General features: G+C 40.0%; 4 protein-coding genes and 1 pseudogene across 5 annotated transcripts; 2 read left to right on the top strand and 3 right to left on the bottom strand.

Moving 5' to 3' along the window:
* The first annotated feature begins 387 nt into the window (after positions 1-387).
* LOC141821478 (uncharacterized) lies at positions 388-2166 on the top strand. The gene is made up of 4 exons (XM_074708899.1): positions 388-615; positions 1220-1393; positions 1582-1746; positions 1819-2166. Exons 1-4 carry the CDS (start codon positions 388-390, stop codon positions 2164-2166), a joined length of 915 nt encoding a protein of 304 aa, XP_074565000.1.
* A 449-nt stretch (positions 2167-2615) lies between these two features.
* Positions 2616-4921, bottom strand: LOC141822086 (NADH dehydrogenase [ubiquinone] 1 alpha subcomplex subunit 1-like). Of its 2 annotated transcripts, none has more exons than XM_074709511.1 (3): positions 4746-4921; positions 4564-4653; positions 2616-2853 (listed from the first exon to the last, which is right to left on the bottom strand). In XM_074709511.1, the coding sequence occupies exons 1-2, from the start codon at positions 4854-4856 to the stop codon at positions 4564-4566; spliced, it is 201 nt and encodes a 66-aa protein (XP_074565612.1). In that variant the 5' UTR covers positions 4857-4921; the 3' UTR covers positions 2616-2853. The 2 variants fall into 2 exon arrangements, with proteins under 2 accessions (XP_074565612.1, XP_074565614.1); XM_074709513.1 differs by having other exon boundaries at positions 2616-2839.
* A 352-nt stretch (positions 4922-5273) lies between these two features.
* On the bottom strand, positions 5274-6523 carry LOC141822278 (ethylene-responsive transcription factor CRF2-like). Its single transcript, XM_074709718.1, is given in 2 exon segments — positions 5274-6034; positions 6036-6523. Coding segments are annotated over 2 exon segments (819 nt in total). The 5' UTR covers positions 6246-6523; the 3' UTR covers positions 5274-5425.
* Positions 6524-8488: 1965 nt separating this feature from the next.
* Positions 8489-11652, bottom strand: LOC141821477 (ubiquitin-conjugating enzyme E2 5B-like). Its single transcript, XM_074708898.1, has 3 exons — positions 11582-11652; positions 8750-8807; positions 8489-8632 (listed from the first exon to the last, which is right to left on the bottom strand). The coding sequence occupies exons 1-3, from the start codon at positions 11650-11652 to the stop codon at positions 8489-8491; spliced, it is 273 nt and encodes a 90-aa protein (XP_074564999.1).
* Positions 11653-12045: 393 nt separating this feature from the next.
* On the top strand, positions 12046-15400 carry LOC141821476 (V-type proton ATPase subunit E-like; annotated as a pseudogene).
* The last annotated feature ends 555 nt before the right edge of the window (positions 15401-15955 follow it).

Genomic DNA, 15955 nt, shown 5'->3' with positions numbered 1-15955 from the left:
CCATAATTATTCAATTGCAATCTTTTTGTACTTAAAACCAGTGCAATATCCCCAATAAGGCCGTACGATTCAAAATAGATTCATCTTGACCGTTAAAATGAGAACGGCTCAGATTAAACAATTGGGATCGAACGGTTATATAAAGAGCTTCACGGATTTACGGGTGTTCATTACGGTACTCTTCATTCGATCCTGTTATTCTTTTTTCCCCCATCAAATTGCAAACTAACCGCCATACGATGGCAACAACGGTCACACTACATTTCCACGACACGACCGACGTCTTCATACCCAGAAACGAACCGGGGCACTGATTGGAGAAATATCCGGGGCCCGCGACCAATTTGGGTAGTTGGAAGAAGGCTCGGTCTGCTTGGGGGGCCATTTATGCGGGCGGTCTCCCGCATCGCGAGGACGAAGAACCAAATACAAGAATTCCTCCCTCCCTCGGTTCGCGCTCGCAGGGAGGTGATGGCCTGCCGGAGAAGGAATAGCGTGCCTCGGTCGAGTACCTCCGAGGGTTTCCGTCCGTTCCCCGAGGAATCGCCGGCCCCCGCCGCCTCCTCTTCCCGTGCCGTAGTCCAGAGCGGGCTCGCTCGCCAGAGACATTCACTGGTTCGTCCGCCCTGATCCTTCTTTCTCCCAATCTGTTCTCGCTCTGTTCTTTTGCGGAGATTTAGGATTGCTTTTGTTGCTCTGATCCATTTGCCTGATCGCATTGTGTTTCTTAGACGGTGATTCGATTTTTCCTCTTCCTTTTTTTCCCAATGATCTGAGAACCCGTTTGATCTCTGATGGTGAATTTCTTTAAAAATTAGAATCTAGAGGAACTGCTTAGGGCTGGACCTTAAATCAGGCAGATCGAGAGATTTTTCTTACCTTGAATCTACAAGAACAACTTGATCATCACGGATTGCTATTTGAAGTGACAAAGTATTCATACAACAATGCGAGGAAGAGATGTTAATTCGTCAACAATGTATGCAATTAGGCACTAGTTTATCGATTAATTCAGCTTTTGTGTAACCAGCTCAATTTTGGCATTCCATTTGGCATCAATAGTATGTATCATTTGAGACAAAAAAAAAACTTGCTTTGTTTAATTGAACCATCTAATCATGTTCTTCTTCGGTTTCATGCCATCAAATGACTTCTAATCTCATGTTAATCAAACATCGAATTCCTAATCGTTTTGCTTTAACCTCCCATAATTTGCTAGGGGAATGATACAATCCGAGAAACGAGGAAGCTGCAAGTAAAAGGAAAACCTGTAACCCGTGATGCAAAACCTGGAACCCGTGATGCATCGAGTCGATCTACAAAAACAAAGGTCCCAACCAATCTCTCCCACAATCCGGCTGGCCGCGAGGTCCAACTGAAGGCTTCTCGCGACGTAAGGTGGCAATTGTGTATCGATTGGTTTGCATAACATAACAATTTTACTCTCACTGTACAGTCAATGCATCATTTTTGAATGTGGCATCTACTTTGATAAGATTGGATCATAGAACTTTAGCCATTGTTTATTTTGGAGATTTCATTCTTTATGTGAAGAGCAGTCTTTCTTATTCATTCTTGTAGGTTGCCAATGCAACGACTGCTAAGTCCAAGATTCTTCTGCTAGAACTAAAGACTGCCAAGGAAGAATTAGCTTTCGCAAAGGAACGATGTGCTCAGCTTGAAGAGGAGAACAAGACGTTGAGGGAAAGCCGTCAGAAAGGAGACACCCCAGCCGACGATGACCTGGTTCGTTACTCTTTGCTGCATTGATTTGTCCCAGTGTTTTAAGAGCCGAACACTAAAGAAGTTAACGTTCAGATAAGACTCCAGTTGGAGACGTTACTGGCTGAGAAATCCAGGCTAGCAAATGAGAACGACATTATCGCACGAGAGAACATGTTCCTCAGGGAGATGGTGGAGTACCATCAGCTCACCGAGCAGGGTATCCTCTACTTGGACGATAGCAACGAAGGAAAAGACGACTCAGAGGCCTACCTCGTCGATGAATTTTTGACCTTTTCTTCGTCGCATCCAGATTCTGAAGTACCTTCCCATGTCCTTTCGAGTCCCCGAACTAACCTTGCCCCAGGAAGCTCATCACCCTCTGCCTCACTTGGCACTATTTCACACACAATTTTGGGTCCATCTTCTGCTTTTGATGGTTGAGCAGTCCATCCCACAATAACGCTCCGAGCCTTGTGATGCTGCTTCTGTGTGCTCTGCTTGTGCACGCAGGTTGAATTTGTTCATTCCTCTCCTCTTTTTTCTTCTGTACTTTGTTTTGATTTATCCTTTTATTCTAAATATTTATGGAATAGAAGCAATGATGTGGGACTATTAAGGTTATGTTCTTCATCTGGACATGTAAAAGAACTCGAACTACCAATTTTACTAAATTGCATCATCAATCAAGATAAGTCAGTAGTTTCTCTCCAAAATTGATTTGAAATTCCATGGATGCTTATATTTAAGAATATTTTTTACTATTATTTTCTCTCAATATTATACAATATTCTCTACTGAATCAAAATTCAAAAGAATACATTTATATGATTAAATCACTATTTAGTCCTTACCAATCCCATTACTGACTTCACAATGCTAATAAATCTGACTTGAACAATAGAAGAAATGCAAGTTCCACATGACCATCAAATTGTGAAGTTTTACAAGCGACAAGCAAGCAGAAAGTCATGTAATGGTTTAGCTAAGCTATATCCTTATTATTGACAAGGGCCCTTGGTACCCATATTATAAGCAGAAGCAAAGAGCAAGAAAGGTATTGAAGTACAAAAGCTTATTGTGCAAATTAGATGGTCATCTAGAGTGTGATCGCCTCCTGCAATCAAGAAACTGGAAGCAGTGTCAGTAAAAAAAAAAAAAAAAATTGGGGCAGATTGACGTACAGCTTATATGTATTAACTGCCAATACAGAACTTCCGCGCAAATTCAACTAAAGAACGCATACAAGATCAGGCAGAACGAAATGAATTCAGTCGATTATGCTCCTCTCCCTCAATTATTTATAAGGAAGTTAAGAAGAAAGGGTTTGGAACTCATTTCCATGGAAAGCTCTTTTGGCCCAAAAATTTCCACCCAGAAGTGAGGGGAAACAAATTCTTTCTGCAGAGAGCCAGGGGAAATGTCTTTTTTTCCCCCTTGTCGGTTACCTTTTATCTCCTCATGGCACATAACCTAGATGAAGCATCCCCACAAACCAACCCTTGTCTCCTCTCACAATAGACAAGGCTTGGTTATCTTGAGCCCCAATGGACATTCAGAGCTCGCTTGCAAGCCTTGTCATAAGGCTCCTGGCGCCATGAATCAATTTGGCTGACATCATTATCAGCCATGAATCAATGGACACATCATTTCCCTTCATTTTTCTATCCAGAGTACCTTGACATTAATGCTAATCTCACATCTATTAGAAAATATTGAGCATGTGTTTCTCTTATATGTTTGTAGCAGCTATATTAAGGATAAAACCAAAATTTACTGAACTTGATACAATCATTAGAATGATGCTGCACACTCAAGCTGACTATCATTATAGTTAATCTTTCAAAATTAGAATAATAAACTGCAGAAAGATCATCTAAGATGTAATGAAACATCTGGAAAAGAGTTTTTTTTTTCTGTTTTTCTTGACACATTCAGAGAAAGGACTAGAAAAAGTGAATATGGAATCTAATCTTCAAAACAAGATAACTTGATTCAACTCCGATAAAAACAGGAAAACAATAGAGAGAAAATTTCAAGAAAAACAGGAAAACAATACAGAGGTGAAAAAACAATTCAGAGATGAAAGATTAACATCCTCCCAAACAAGATCTAGAAAATTTCAAGGTGTTGACCAAAACATTTAAGATGTTGTCCAACAATTCTCATAACTGGTTACATATTTGATAATCAGGATAAGTTGAGGAAATAAATTCCATTCTCTCATTCTTCATGTACCCCTAATCCCTCTTGTGCCTAACACTCTTGAATCAGACACAGACACCTTCGTTGACCAACCATTAAAAAATTAGAAACATTATTCATACCAAGATCCATACTTGTACTCGGATAAAATGTTCCTGAGTCCAAGTAACAGAAGATTCATCTCACCAATATTCAGATAACACCAGACCTTGTTTTGTTAGTTAGTACTTACTAGATAGTACTAATAGACAATGAGTCATTTGCGTTAGATTTGCTTTGAATATAGTTCCAATTTTCCTCGTCTGAAGCATCCAAATCCAACTTCTTCAAACTTTTATAGTTCACCATTGTGTCTGCAACCAATCAAATCCCTTATTGCAACCGTAAATCCTAGTTGAGTACTACTACTATCGTATGAAGCATATTAACGGATCTGGAATTAGGATAGCTACAATCGTCCAAATTCCAGGAGATGACAAATACACAAAATCGAACTACCTTGATAGATCAAATTAGAATTATGATCCCTAAAAGATGTTTCCTCTCGCACTAGTACAGACACTGTAAAGTTAACCTTGTACTGAAAAAAGAGAAAACAAAACAAAACAAGGAACATTACGAAACAAAAATACATACCTAATTTGCAGCGTTGCTGTGCTCCTCCATGATCTTCTTGTCCCTCCTCTCCATCTCCACATCCCAAACGTCGTTACCGATATGCTTCGGCTGCAACTCGATCGGCAAGAAAAACAACCTCATCTACCATACCAACGCAAAAGTAGAATGAAAAAAAAAAACACAAAACTTCAAGATCTCACCCTGCCATGGACGGCCTTGTGGATGTAGTACTGCCCGTTTCCCATCACGCAGAGCATCACGCCGATGATTCCCAGCGGAAGGATGGCTTCCAACCAAAATAATTTGGCCATCGCAAGGCAACGAGCTGAGGATCCCAGAGATTCCGACCGAACCCTAACGAAGTGCAATGCAGACGCAGAGCTGCCCCTTTGTCCAGCGACTGGAACCCTTTTAACTCCATCGGTAATGGATCCAGCCCAGATTGGAATGGGCCGGCCCAACGCGACAACTGTTCAAATAAATTAATTAAATTTAATTAATTAATTATATATAAACAATACGATTTATATATGCATAAATTAATATTAAATTTGTCAAAAACATTTGATTTATTTACCGTGATGCAAGTATAGTGACGAATTTAGGTGTAGATATATATATATATATTAAATTTATTCAAAAACGTTTGAGTGATGCAAGGATAAGGAATTTAGGTGTAACTCTCACACATTCATTTCTAGAATATTTTTATAAATATTTAGCAGCGTTTATAAGCGATATAACCCAACACTTCAACAAAATTTGCAAACAAAGACGCTTCCCCGGTACGGTTTTAAACCGTTTTGGTAAAAGATTTAAACCGGTTTTGCAGCCTCTTAATCACATCCGCTACGGTAGTATGCTTAACGACGAGCTGTTGCTAAAGAAGAGCAGGGAGTGGTTCGATGGGGAAGAGATCGCCGATCTCTCCGAACCAATCGTCTCCCTTCCACGCCGACGATGCCAACCCCAAATCCGACGACCACGCCGATCCCACCGCCACCTCGTTTGTGAAACTCGATTCCGGCATCTCGAGATCCCACATGTCGTTACATAACGGCGTGATTCCGAAGGATACCAGCTCCTCCGTGCTTTCTGGCAGCCATATTCCGGCTTCCGTCCACCTTTCCTCCGCCGCCCCTGCTCCCGCGGTGCAGGAGGAGAAAACCCGGAGCACGGACGTCGGAGATGAGAGCGTGTGCGACTCGGAGTCCGACTCGTAGCCGGCGGACACATAAGTGGGGTTATTTTCACGAGACTTGGCGGCGGCGGCGGCGGCGGCAGAAGGCGAGAAGTTGGTGGTGGCGCCAGTGCCGCGTAGCTGGATAGCGGCGGCGTCGTACACCAGCGCAGCCTCCTCAGCAGTGTCGAAGGTGCCCAGCCACACGCGCACGCCCCTCGACGGGTCGCGGATCTCCGCCGCATACTTCCCCCACGGACGCCGCCGCACGCCCCGGAATTTTATGCTCCCTGCCGGCGACGACGCCGCCATTACCAATCCCCGACGCCGCTTTCTTCCGCTGCCTGGCGGCGGACCTGGTCCGGTTCGGAAGCCTGCTCACTTCGGCGCAAGGGAGCGGTCCAATATCCCTCAGCACCCCGCTGCGCCCGGGAAGAAAGCAGCGGTCCTCATCGTCGCCGGAGCAATCAGTGGCATCCGGGTCATTCCAGAAGATGCGCAAGGAGCGAGCTTTCCCCATGGCCAGTCAACCTCGGGGCCTATCTCCGCCGTCGGTCCCGTAAAGGAGGAATCTTGAAGCGATTTGTCGTCGCGATCTCGTTCGTCCCCTACAAGTAGCAAGAGCACCGACCCGGCAGCGAGACCAAACCTTTTCAAGCCACGAGAGACGGAGATTCCAGTGACTAGCAGAAAACCGCTCCTAGGAAGAAGATAGATGCAGTGAGAGCTTCCTCGTTGAGAAGGCCCAGAAATTTATGCCGATAAAAAGCAGAGAGAAAAGACGTGGGAACAAAGTGCACGAAGCTCTCCCTCTTCCTTTTCCCCGAGTGCGACAGTAGAGTGGCGTGCGGTAGGGCGGGAGAGTCTGCTCCAGGCTTCGCTCTGCCATATATAGAGGAACAGCCAGCGATGGCGATGAACCTACGTGGATGCCTGTGATAGGTCCGGACTCCCATGCTATGGAATTCGGAGGGAAGAGACGTTGTTCGCTGTTCGGAACAGGACAGCTCGATTTGCCCGTGGACGCGTGGCGGGCAGGAAGCCGAGGAGCGGGGCCCGCGGTCGCGGGTCGATGACGCGGATTCTACGGCCTCGGGTTTCGCATATCCACGTGGCGGAGGCATCGTGGTGGCACGTGACGAGGCGGCGTGGAATACGGTCAAATCCTTGGGTGCAGAACAGCGTGAGCTCTGACCGCAGGGTGATGGGCAGCTCTGCTCTGCGACCGTCGCTGCGATGTAATGTAATTACTCACTAACTATGTTTAGATAACTGATGACGACAAGTTTTTTAAAAAAAAGCAAGATTCCAGGCGGCTTTTTACTTGTATTAGTAGCGAGTCACCTGTAAATTAAGCGGGTTGAGTCAGTGATATTTATGCGCCGTGCCGCAGGGAATCGTCAAAGGTCTGCACTCGACAACCTTGGTTTTCTGCGACCATCCCAACACTACAAGAAACATACATGAACACATAAGAGCAATATAAACTAATTGTATACTGAAAAACATGCAAACACTATTACTCTTGCCTCAGAATTGTGTTTATTTGGCATGACTTGACCAGAGAAGCTCAGGATGTTAAAAAAAAACACCAGCGTTCAATGAACCTTGCCTTTTCCAAGTGCAAGTCCAAAAAGAAAAGTGTAGCATAACAGAGCACCATGCTTCTCTCCAGAACCACATGAACCTATACTTCAGGTCAGGAGTCTACTGCTAGTCTGGAAGAGAGATGTCACCTTCTCATAAGGCTCGTTGTTCTGATTAAAGGTTTAGAAAAATGATGATTGAGAGAGCAAATGCTTATGAATAAAAAAACTTATAGACTATGTCAAAATATATTATATGCTACTCAATATCTTGATTGGCCTATTTAACAAATGGAAGTGATTCACCTTCGTTGGCAAGGCGCCTGTGCTACTGACGATTCTGTAGCTCCATCGGGAAACAAGAGTTCAACGCCCTGCGCACTTGAAAGAAGACTAGTAAATTCATGTTAAACAATTAATTATCCAAAATCTAATCAATGGAAGGACACAAAATTTTGAAGGTTCAGATCTGAACACCCTTGTAGACGAATGACCATAGACCATCATTCCTAGCAGCTTGAAGATGTTAATGAAAGCAATAACGATACATTGAACTTAATCATTGATGCATCGTCTAAAAGATCTAGTTATCATCTATAATAAGACTAAATCAAAACTGAATTGATACAACGACAAATTAAGCTGAATGCTGACCTGAGCCCAAAAGAAATAGTCATTGTATCCTTTATTTATGTTAGATGTATCCCTACAATACAGCAAAAGTCTTCTATAGGGATCGGACAACAACCGGAGTTCCTTTTCAATGGGTAAGGGAGGTGGAGGAAGAAGTGTCAATCAAATCCTCAAGATGTCCAAATGGACTATATACCATGATCATCCAGGAGGGATCATCCATCATAAAAGCCTATAATCCATAACAGACCATTAATGTTAATGAACCGGGTTGTTGGATCTACACATTAAACCCACATTCAATAATCTAAACTCCATGTTTCAAGCATTAGATCACTTAATTGAAGTTTAATTCCTTAATGACAAATCATTATATGTTATTGTTAATCTTTGTATTAACCCACCTAATAGAGACTTAATCCTTCAGTTAAGTGACGCAGGAGAGGGTAATCCCCACTCTGACATACCACAAGAGGTGTTTCCATGCGGAATTAACACATTGACAAATGACTAAAGTGGCAGACCACATCTGGCCTTGCCGGCACTAGCCCATTGCGTACTTCTGGGTCCAGCTCCTGGCAGTGGAGTCGTACTTAGCTCTGTCAGTCTTGTACATATGGGCAATTTCTGGAACCAGTGGGTCGTCTGGGTTTGGGTCTGTTAGCAGGGAGCAGATTGACAGTAGCACCTGCAAAGAAACAACAGGAAAAGAAGAGAATTGAGATGACAGCCATGCTACGTTCACGTTATTTTGTTTGGACACACTAATATGAAGGGAAATAGCAGTACCCTTGGCTTAACATACCATTGACTTCCCTTGATTCCGAAGAAGCCGCAAAAGGTGAGAGTTAAAACTTAAAAAGCTAAAAAATGAAAACGCAAAGAAAGGTAGCCTTTGAAAATTGTCAGAGCTGGACTCCGTTGTTCCTTAAAGATGTCAAGGCAAATGCTGCCATTGCTATTGATGTTTGGATGGAAAACTTTCGTCCTGAAAGAAAAACCCTGAAGAATACCACATATCGAAAGCAAAAAAAAAAAAAAAAAAAGTATCAAAATTTACTACAATACTAATTAGATCTTAGCTATGTATTTTTATGATCATTAAATATGAAGTCTTAATGCTTAGCCTGAGAAAAAAAAATATTAGGTTAATCTCTACTAGTAAAATGGGCATCATACTTCATTCAGGATAAAAGTTTTAACCCAACTGCTGTGTGTTTCACCTAAAGTTTGTGAGGGTATTTGACATACTGGAGAATGCTTTAGAAAGTGCGATAGCAAGTACATTCGAAGTGAAAAGATATGCAGAAATGAAACACAATAAAACAAGCTTGAAAAGCAAACTTACTGTTAAGGTCAAAAGGATCTTACACTAACTCCTCACCATCTAAACATAGTAATAAAGGATGTACAACTACAACTATATTGTAGGGCAAAGCTGTAGATCTCCTCTGCATCTAACAGTGTACTAAACACATTGTTCCTGTTCTTAAACTATGCAGCAGCTAAGGTTATGTTTCCTTTTTGAGAGAAATAAGAGAAAGGAAAAAGAGAAAATGAGCATTCTTTCAACTTTTATATCTTAATTTGGCATTTTCAGTTCGAATTTTTCCCTTCTCCAAATAAGGATTTAATAGGGATCCTGATATGGATGTCAATCCCATGAACAATGGCTTGATTCAAAATTTAGTGTCCAGATTCTTTTTGATGTCATTGTTATCTTGTACATCAAATATTGTTAGAAGAATCTTTGACATACTGTCAAATTACAATACCATTAGCACCATGTCAAACAAAGATTCGATGATATGCTATGTTGCATTTGGGACCGGGACCAACTTAAGTGACTTCCAAGAAGAATTTTTCAAACTACATTTGAGAACTTTGTTTGGCACAATAAATTACCCTTTTAAATCTATATATCTTAATCCTCCTAGAGATTACACCATATAAAATTCTTCAGAAAAGTTGTTAGATAAAATGATATTTTTGACATCCATTTGACATATGTCAACTCTAGTTTATTACCAAGGAAAAAAATATAGAAATTGAATTGAGATGAGCTGCAAGTGAGAGTGTCTCAAAACAATCCACACCATAAGTTTGTGTCCTTTAGCCACTAGTACTGCCTTATAATTATCAATGTTGCCATTAGAATAAATCGTGAACACCCATCAGTATAATACACGTTATACATCAGTGACACATACCATTATTGTGCTTAGGGATTGTCATAGAGGAGATGGAATTGTCCTAGAGGCAAATGGATCTATTTCTTAGGGCCGGAAGCCATTCGAGCTGTGACACATACCATTAGTATGCTTTTTTTTATAACCTTAGATATAGACAACCCATTTAGATTCTACATGCTTTTGCAGACATACCACATACAACTAATTATATAACACCTACTTACATCATTTGCTTATGCACACTATAATTATTGCAACCTCAGTGGTAAATTAATCAAAATGGATACACTATCTAATCCTTTTTAGCCCCAAAATTAAAACCTGCACCTCACTCGACAATCCTTCTATCTCCCCTTCCACCTCATTGAAACAATCTTTTAGGCCCTTGCATTCTCTGTGAAATATTCCTCTTTTCTCTACTTCATTCATTTCCGGTTAGGTCTAGATGACATTATTTTAGAATGATAAATAGGCTCAATAGTAAACCTTCCACCACTCTTTTCCAAACATCCACCATGTCTGCCTCCTTAAACTCTCTCTAATCCCATTGTCATGAATCTTGCTTCACCCAATTCCTTGTCTTATCCCTTACTCAGTTCTCACTCTTCCCATTGCCTCTTCTACTCTCATGATCCTTCCCACCAACTTTACAACTCTTATGATTCCGTATCAAGATGCTTAACTATTAATGGCTCCAATCCATCACATCAACTTGCAATTATATCTTCTGCATCAGTCTTGTCAAAAGATCTAAACTGCAATGCCATCGACTTGCAATACAATCTTCTACTCTCATGATCATTCCCATATAACGCATGGGGTGGGGTTCCCACCTCTTTTCTTGCAATAGAATCGAAGGTGTAAAGGATAGAAAAACAACTTTACCCAACAAAATTAAGAGAGGTTTCCAAGGACATGGATTATATAGAGTTAATTGTAGGATACTCTTCATGTATCCAATCCAAATTGTAGGGAGCATTAGACCTGTTATCATGGGCATACCGTTTCTCTCCTAGCATCAACAGCTTAGATAAGAAATGCAAATAGCCAATTTCTCCAAAAAAAGTACGATGAAACCAACCACACCATGTATGTGCTAAACAAATAAATGCCTAAAACTGTCCATTTCCTACGAATTCGTCCTTCCTTACATGAAAACAAACAAACAAAATCTTGGTTAACAAAGAATTGCTAACATGGAAAATCCAGCATAACACTAATTCATTAAATTTTCTTCTAAACTGAGGACAGATATAGGGGGGAAAGGACCCAATAAGTTCGAGCCACAAGCAAAAAAACCGAAACAAAGGCAAAGGCCTAAAAGAGAATGAAACAACCGAATGAAGATCTGAGACCAAACTGCACCACAAACTAGTGGCAAAATTTCAAGTAGGAGACCCTATGCGAAAGAGGTAGCGATCGGAAAGAACCAGAAAGCAGGATACCTGCGCTGCAATACGTAGGGGTGGTCCTTCTGGAGATCCTTGAGCTCCTTCAGGATCCTTTTGGACGCCATCGCCGACGACCTTCCGCGCTGAGAGATCAACACAAAGAGGAAGAGATCGGCGGATGAACAGTGATTTTTTAAATGAAAAACTTATTTTACTTTCCATATTTGTTTATTATTATTATTATTATATACTTTATATTTATTAATTTAAAAATATTATATTTTATTTATATAATTTTAAATAAGACATAATATTAAAAATCTCACTAATTTTATTTTTATTTTTTGATAATTTTAACTGGTCAAAATTGGCATCGCAGATGCTCACGGGCGTGTTTTAAAAGTTCGAATCAAATCCGAGTATTGGACGGTGGAGAGTTGCCCAACCACAGGATTTTCCATTTCGTCGTTTGGTTGGACCCTACCAGGTCGCATCTTACTGGCCTTCTAAGAATGAGAATGAAAAACGCAAAAGGATCCGATCGCATTATGCCCCTGGTTATCCTCCTCGCAACCGCTACCGAGGTCAATCCGACGAACTATATATAGTCATTTCCAGGCCAGAGGAGGCATTCCGTTACATCGTGCCCTCACATCCACTCTTCTTCCTCCTCCTCAATCGAGGGATTGCTGGTTGATCGAGTCAAAGATGAACGACGCGGATGTCTCCAAGCAGATCCAGCAGATGGTGCGGTTCATCCGCCAGGAGGCGGAGGAGAAGGCCAACGAAATCAACGTCGCCGCCGAGGAGGTGTGGTCATTCCTCCTTTAGGTTCAAATTGTTTTTGATTCATTAAGATCTTTCATCTTAAGTGTTTCGGGTGCCAAATTTCCTTTCCCTTCTGTTGATTGAAAGGGTCTCCGATCCCTGTTCTATATAGAAAAAGGACATTTTGCATCCAGTTGCTAAAAAAAGTGGATATTGCTTTAGTTTTTTCGAATTGATGTTACCGATGATCAATGCAGGTTTATTTCCATCATCAACAATTCCTAGTGATACATAATCCTAATCTTGCTCGAAAATAGGGATTTCGTTGACATTTTGTTCTTGATCTGTGCAATTTGTTTATTTTATAATTTTATAAACTTCATATGCTTGCTTTATGTGTGAATTCGAGGAGCTTACTACATGTTTTGAGACGCTATTGAGATTCATCATTCATACATCGACATTGTATTGTATATACCAACTATCATATGTAGTCAATTTCAGGCTGAAGTTCTAAAAATTGCATTTTAAATAAATTATAAACTCATTTATCATGCCAATAACAATGCCAGGAGACAGTAGCGTTGTAGTTTAATTCCCTTCACTTGGTACTCTCCTTCTATCTCATAATATTGTTGCATGCCTGCTCTAGTTTTTCCCATTTTATAGTGTTGGTGTGGTACTCGGTAAAATGCTTCCTTTTATTAAATTAATATTTCCATACCTTTTTGGTTGTCTTAGGAATTTAACATTGAAAAACTGCAACTTCTTGAGGCTGATAAAAAGAAGATCAGGCAAGAATATGAACGAAAGCAGAAGCAAGTTGAGATTCGTAAGAAAATGTAATGTGCCTTGCATCTTCCTTTAATACACAATCTTTTTTTTTTCTCTCTCTTGTGTTGACATTCCTTCTTTAAGTGGCTTCTCACTGTGACTTGCCTTGTTTTTACTATGAATATGCATTTTGTTTTCATGATAGCCGACAAGTTGTCCTTTGTTTTTTCTAAAAATATTGATGAGATAGAACTGCTAATTATCAACCACACACACATCCTGGTAATTCTAGAAGTTAGTGAGTTTTGTAACAATATGAAATTCTTGTTTGGAACAAGATATTCATCCTGGTACTGCTCCATTACAAATCAATTTGAAGCACAAGGTCCAGTTCAATCAATATGGTTAGTTTCTCTTCAATCCACTCCTTTTGTGAGGCTAGTAACCATTTCCATATGCTTCTAACTAGGGGCAAAAACTAGGGGGAAATACTTGCGCTGCTGATCCAGTGGCCACTGGCAGGATATGAAGGGGAAAATACTTGTACTGATGTAGTAATCTCAAACATGTAGGAAAAACTAGGGGAAAACCGTACCGAAATTTTTGGATGAACGGTAAATATCGGTATCCAGGGCCACTGGCAGTAATCTCAAACATGTAGGTAGGGGAAAATACTTGTACTGATGTAGTAATCTCAACCGTGCAGGAAAAAATAGGGGGAAATACTTGTACTGATGTAGTAATCTCAACCATGTATTAATGAATCATCTTTTATCTAACATAAGTATAGTGGGCATATGCTAGAGCTGGATCTGTCTACATAGGTATCATGGTAACTGTCGAAAGCTCTAAGCTAATAGACAATATGTTAACTAAAATAAGAATACTCGGCATATACTACAAACAGCTAAATCTAACTAAAATCTTGCAGTAAATAGATGGAACTCAAAAGTTAGTACCATATGCCGATGAAGAAAAATATAAGAGTACTGAGTGATACTCTAACATTGTCTTTCTTTCTCTTTTCGTATCGATCCTACTAAGATTTGTAAATATCCTATGATCTTTTCTGGTCTAATTCACCGTTAAGTTGGTGCGATCATACAATTATACACCCACTTATTGTGCCTTTGTAGCATCCTGGAGTAAATGAGCAGTGATATAGGACGTCAAATTGTTATAGCCTATCAGTTCAGAAGTATCCAATTACTAGTTTTACTGTGGCAATGAAAATTTATTGGGTCAGTCACACATGATGGCTTGTGTGGAACTTCTCATATGCTAAACCCCCTAAAATTCTTTTCTTTTTAAAGGTGCCGTTAATATACTCTGCAACATTACCGAAGTATTGGAGTTCAATGAGTAATAGGGCTTATGTTTGTCAAAAATTCTGAATGATATAAGTATTTCAAACATGTCTAAACAATTGGAAGTTTCACATGGAAACTAACTTGTGATCATCCTGTTGAAATTTTATGTGCAGATGTTGCATTGAAAATTGCTGAATTCCTTAATATCTACATTTATCTGATTTCAATCTCCATTTGACGTTGTTATATATTGTTTTTTACAGCGAATACTCCATGCAGCTGAATGCTTCTCGTATAAAAGTTCTTCAGGCACAGGATGACTTAGTTAGCTCCATCAAAGAAGCGGCAGCAAAAGAGCTCCTGCTTGTGAGCAACAACCGGAAAGCTTATGCAAAGCTCCTGAAAGATCTGATAGTCCAGGTTACTTTAGGACAGATGCAATTCAGACATTTCTTTCTTATTCTTATCTGATCAATCACCTAGAAAGATAGCTATTCTAAAAAAAAATATCTATATTAAGATGTCAACAAACATTCAAAATGTGCTTCAGAATTTTGGCACACTTACTGATTAGAATGAAAAGAAGTTGACTTCCTTTATTTATTTCATCTTTCCTTTTTTGCATTTTACAAGTTTTGGGGGTAGAAAGCCCACTAATGTTTTGTGATGCAGAGCTTGCTAAGACTGAAAGAACCAGCCGTTGTATTGCGTTGTCGCAAAGATGACCTTGACCTTGTGGAATCTGTCTTGACCTTGGCAAAGAAAGAATATACTGAGAAATCAAGTGCAAATCCTCCTGATATTGTCATAGACAAGAACACTTTCTTGCCACCACCTCTGAATCCTAAGAATGCCCATGGCTCCTATTGGTATTTTTTTCCTTCCATCTTATACTGAGACTCGAGTATTATACATCATGGAGCTGCTTATCCTTATTTTACCTGTATGCTATATGGAATTCAGGCTTGATAAATCTAGAAGCTTTCTTTTTTTGCTATTGTTTACCAATTCTAAGAACTAGTGCATAAAACCCAATGCCAAATACATAAAATCAAGGCATCCTGCTTAGGCAGATTCCATATGTTGTGTTATGCAAGTTAAAGCAAAGAAAAATAGAAGTAATATACTGATTAAAATGATCAATTATATTATGTCATGAATTTGCAAACCACTCATTATTTCTTATTAATAGATGTGTCTTTCAGTTAATTTAAGTTATTATAGTGCCTATTTTTTTATGGTTATTTTGTGCCTGCTGCTGCAAATCCTAGATAACAGCTGGGATAAACAGGATCATATAACATGCTGAAACTCTTTATTACATAATTGAGTTTTTATACTTAATATGATTGAGATCCTAATGCCTGATAGAGCTTTGGATTCCTTTCTCGTTAAATTTTTCTGTCTAGTGTATCTGCTCAAGTTAAAAGCTGACTCTTAACCATGGAAACTATGCTTGATAATCGAGTTTAGTAGTTTAGTTTTTAGCTTTATGACTGCGTCTTCTTAACTAAATTTTCTTTTGTGAAAGCAATGGGCTTACCTCTTTACTTAAAGCTATTAACTCAGAGTCTCC

Source organism: Curcuma longa, chromosome 2 (assembly GCF_044706935.1).
Source record: "Curcuma longa cultivar G26 ecotype Majalengka, Jawa Barat chromosome 2, ITB_CL_G26_1.1, whole genome shotgun sequence".
Classification (NCBI taxonomy): domain Eukaryota; kingdom Viridiplantae; phylum Streptophyta; class Magnoliopsida; order Zingiberales; family Zingiberaceae; genus Curcuma; species Curcuma longa.
This window is presented reverse-complemented; position numbering and strand designations above follow the sequence as displayed.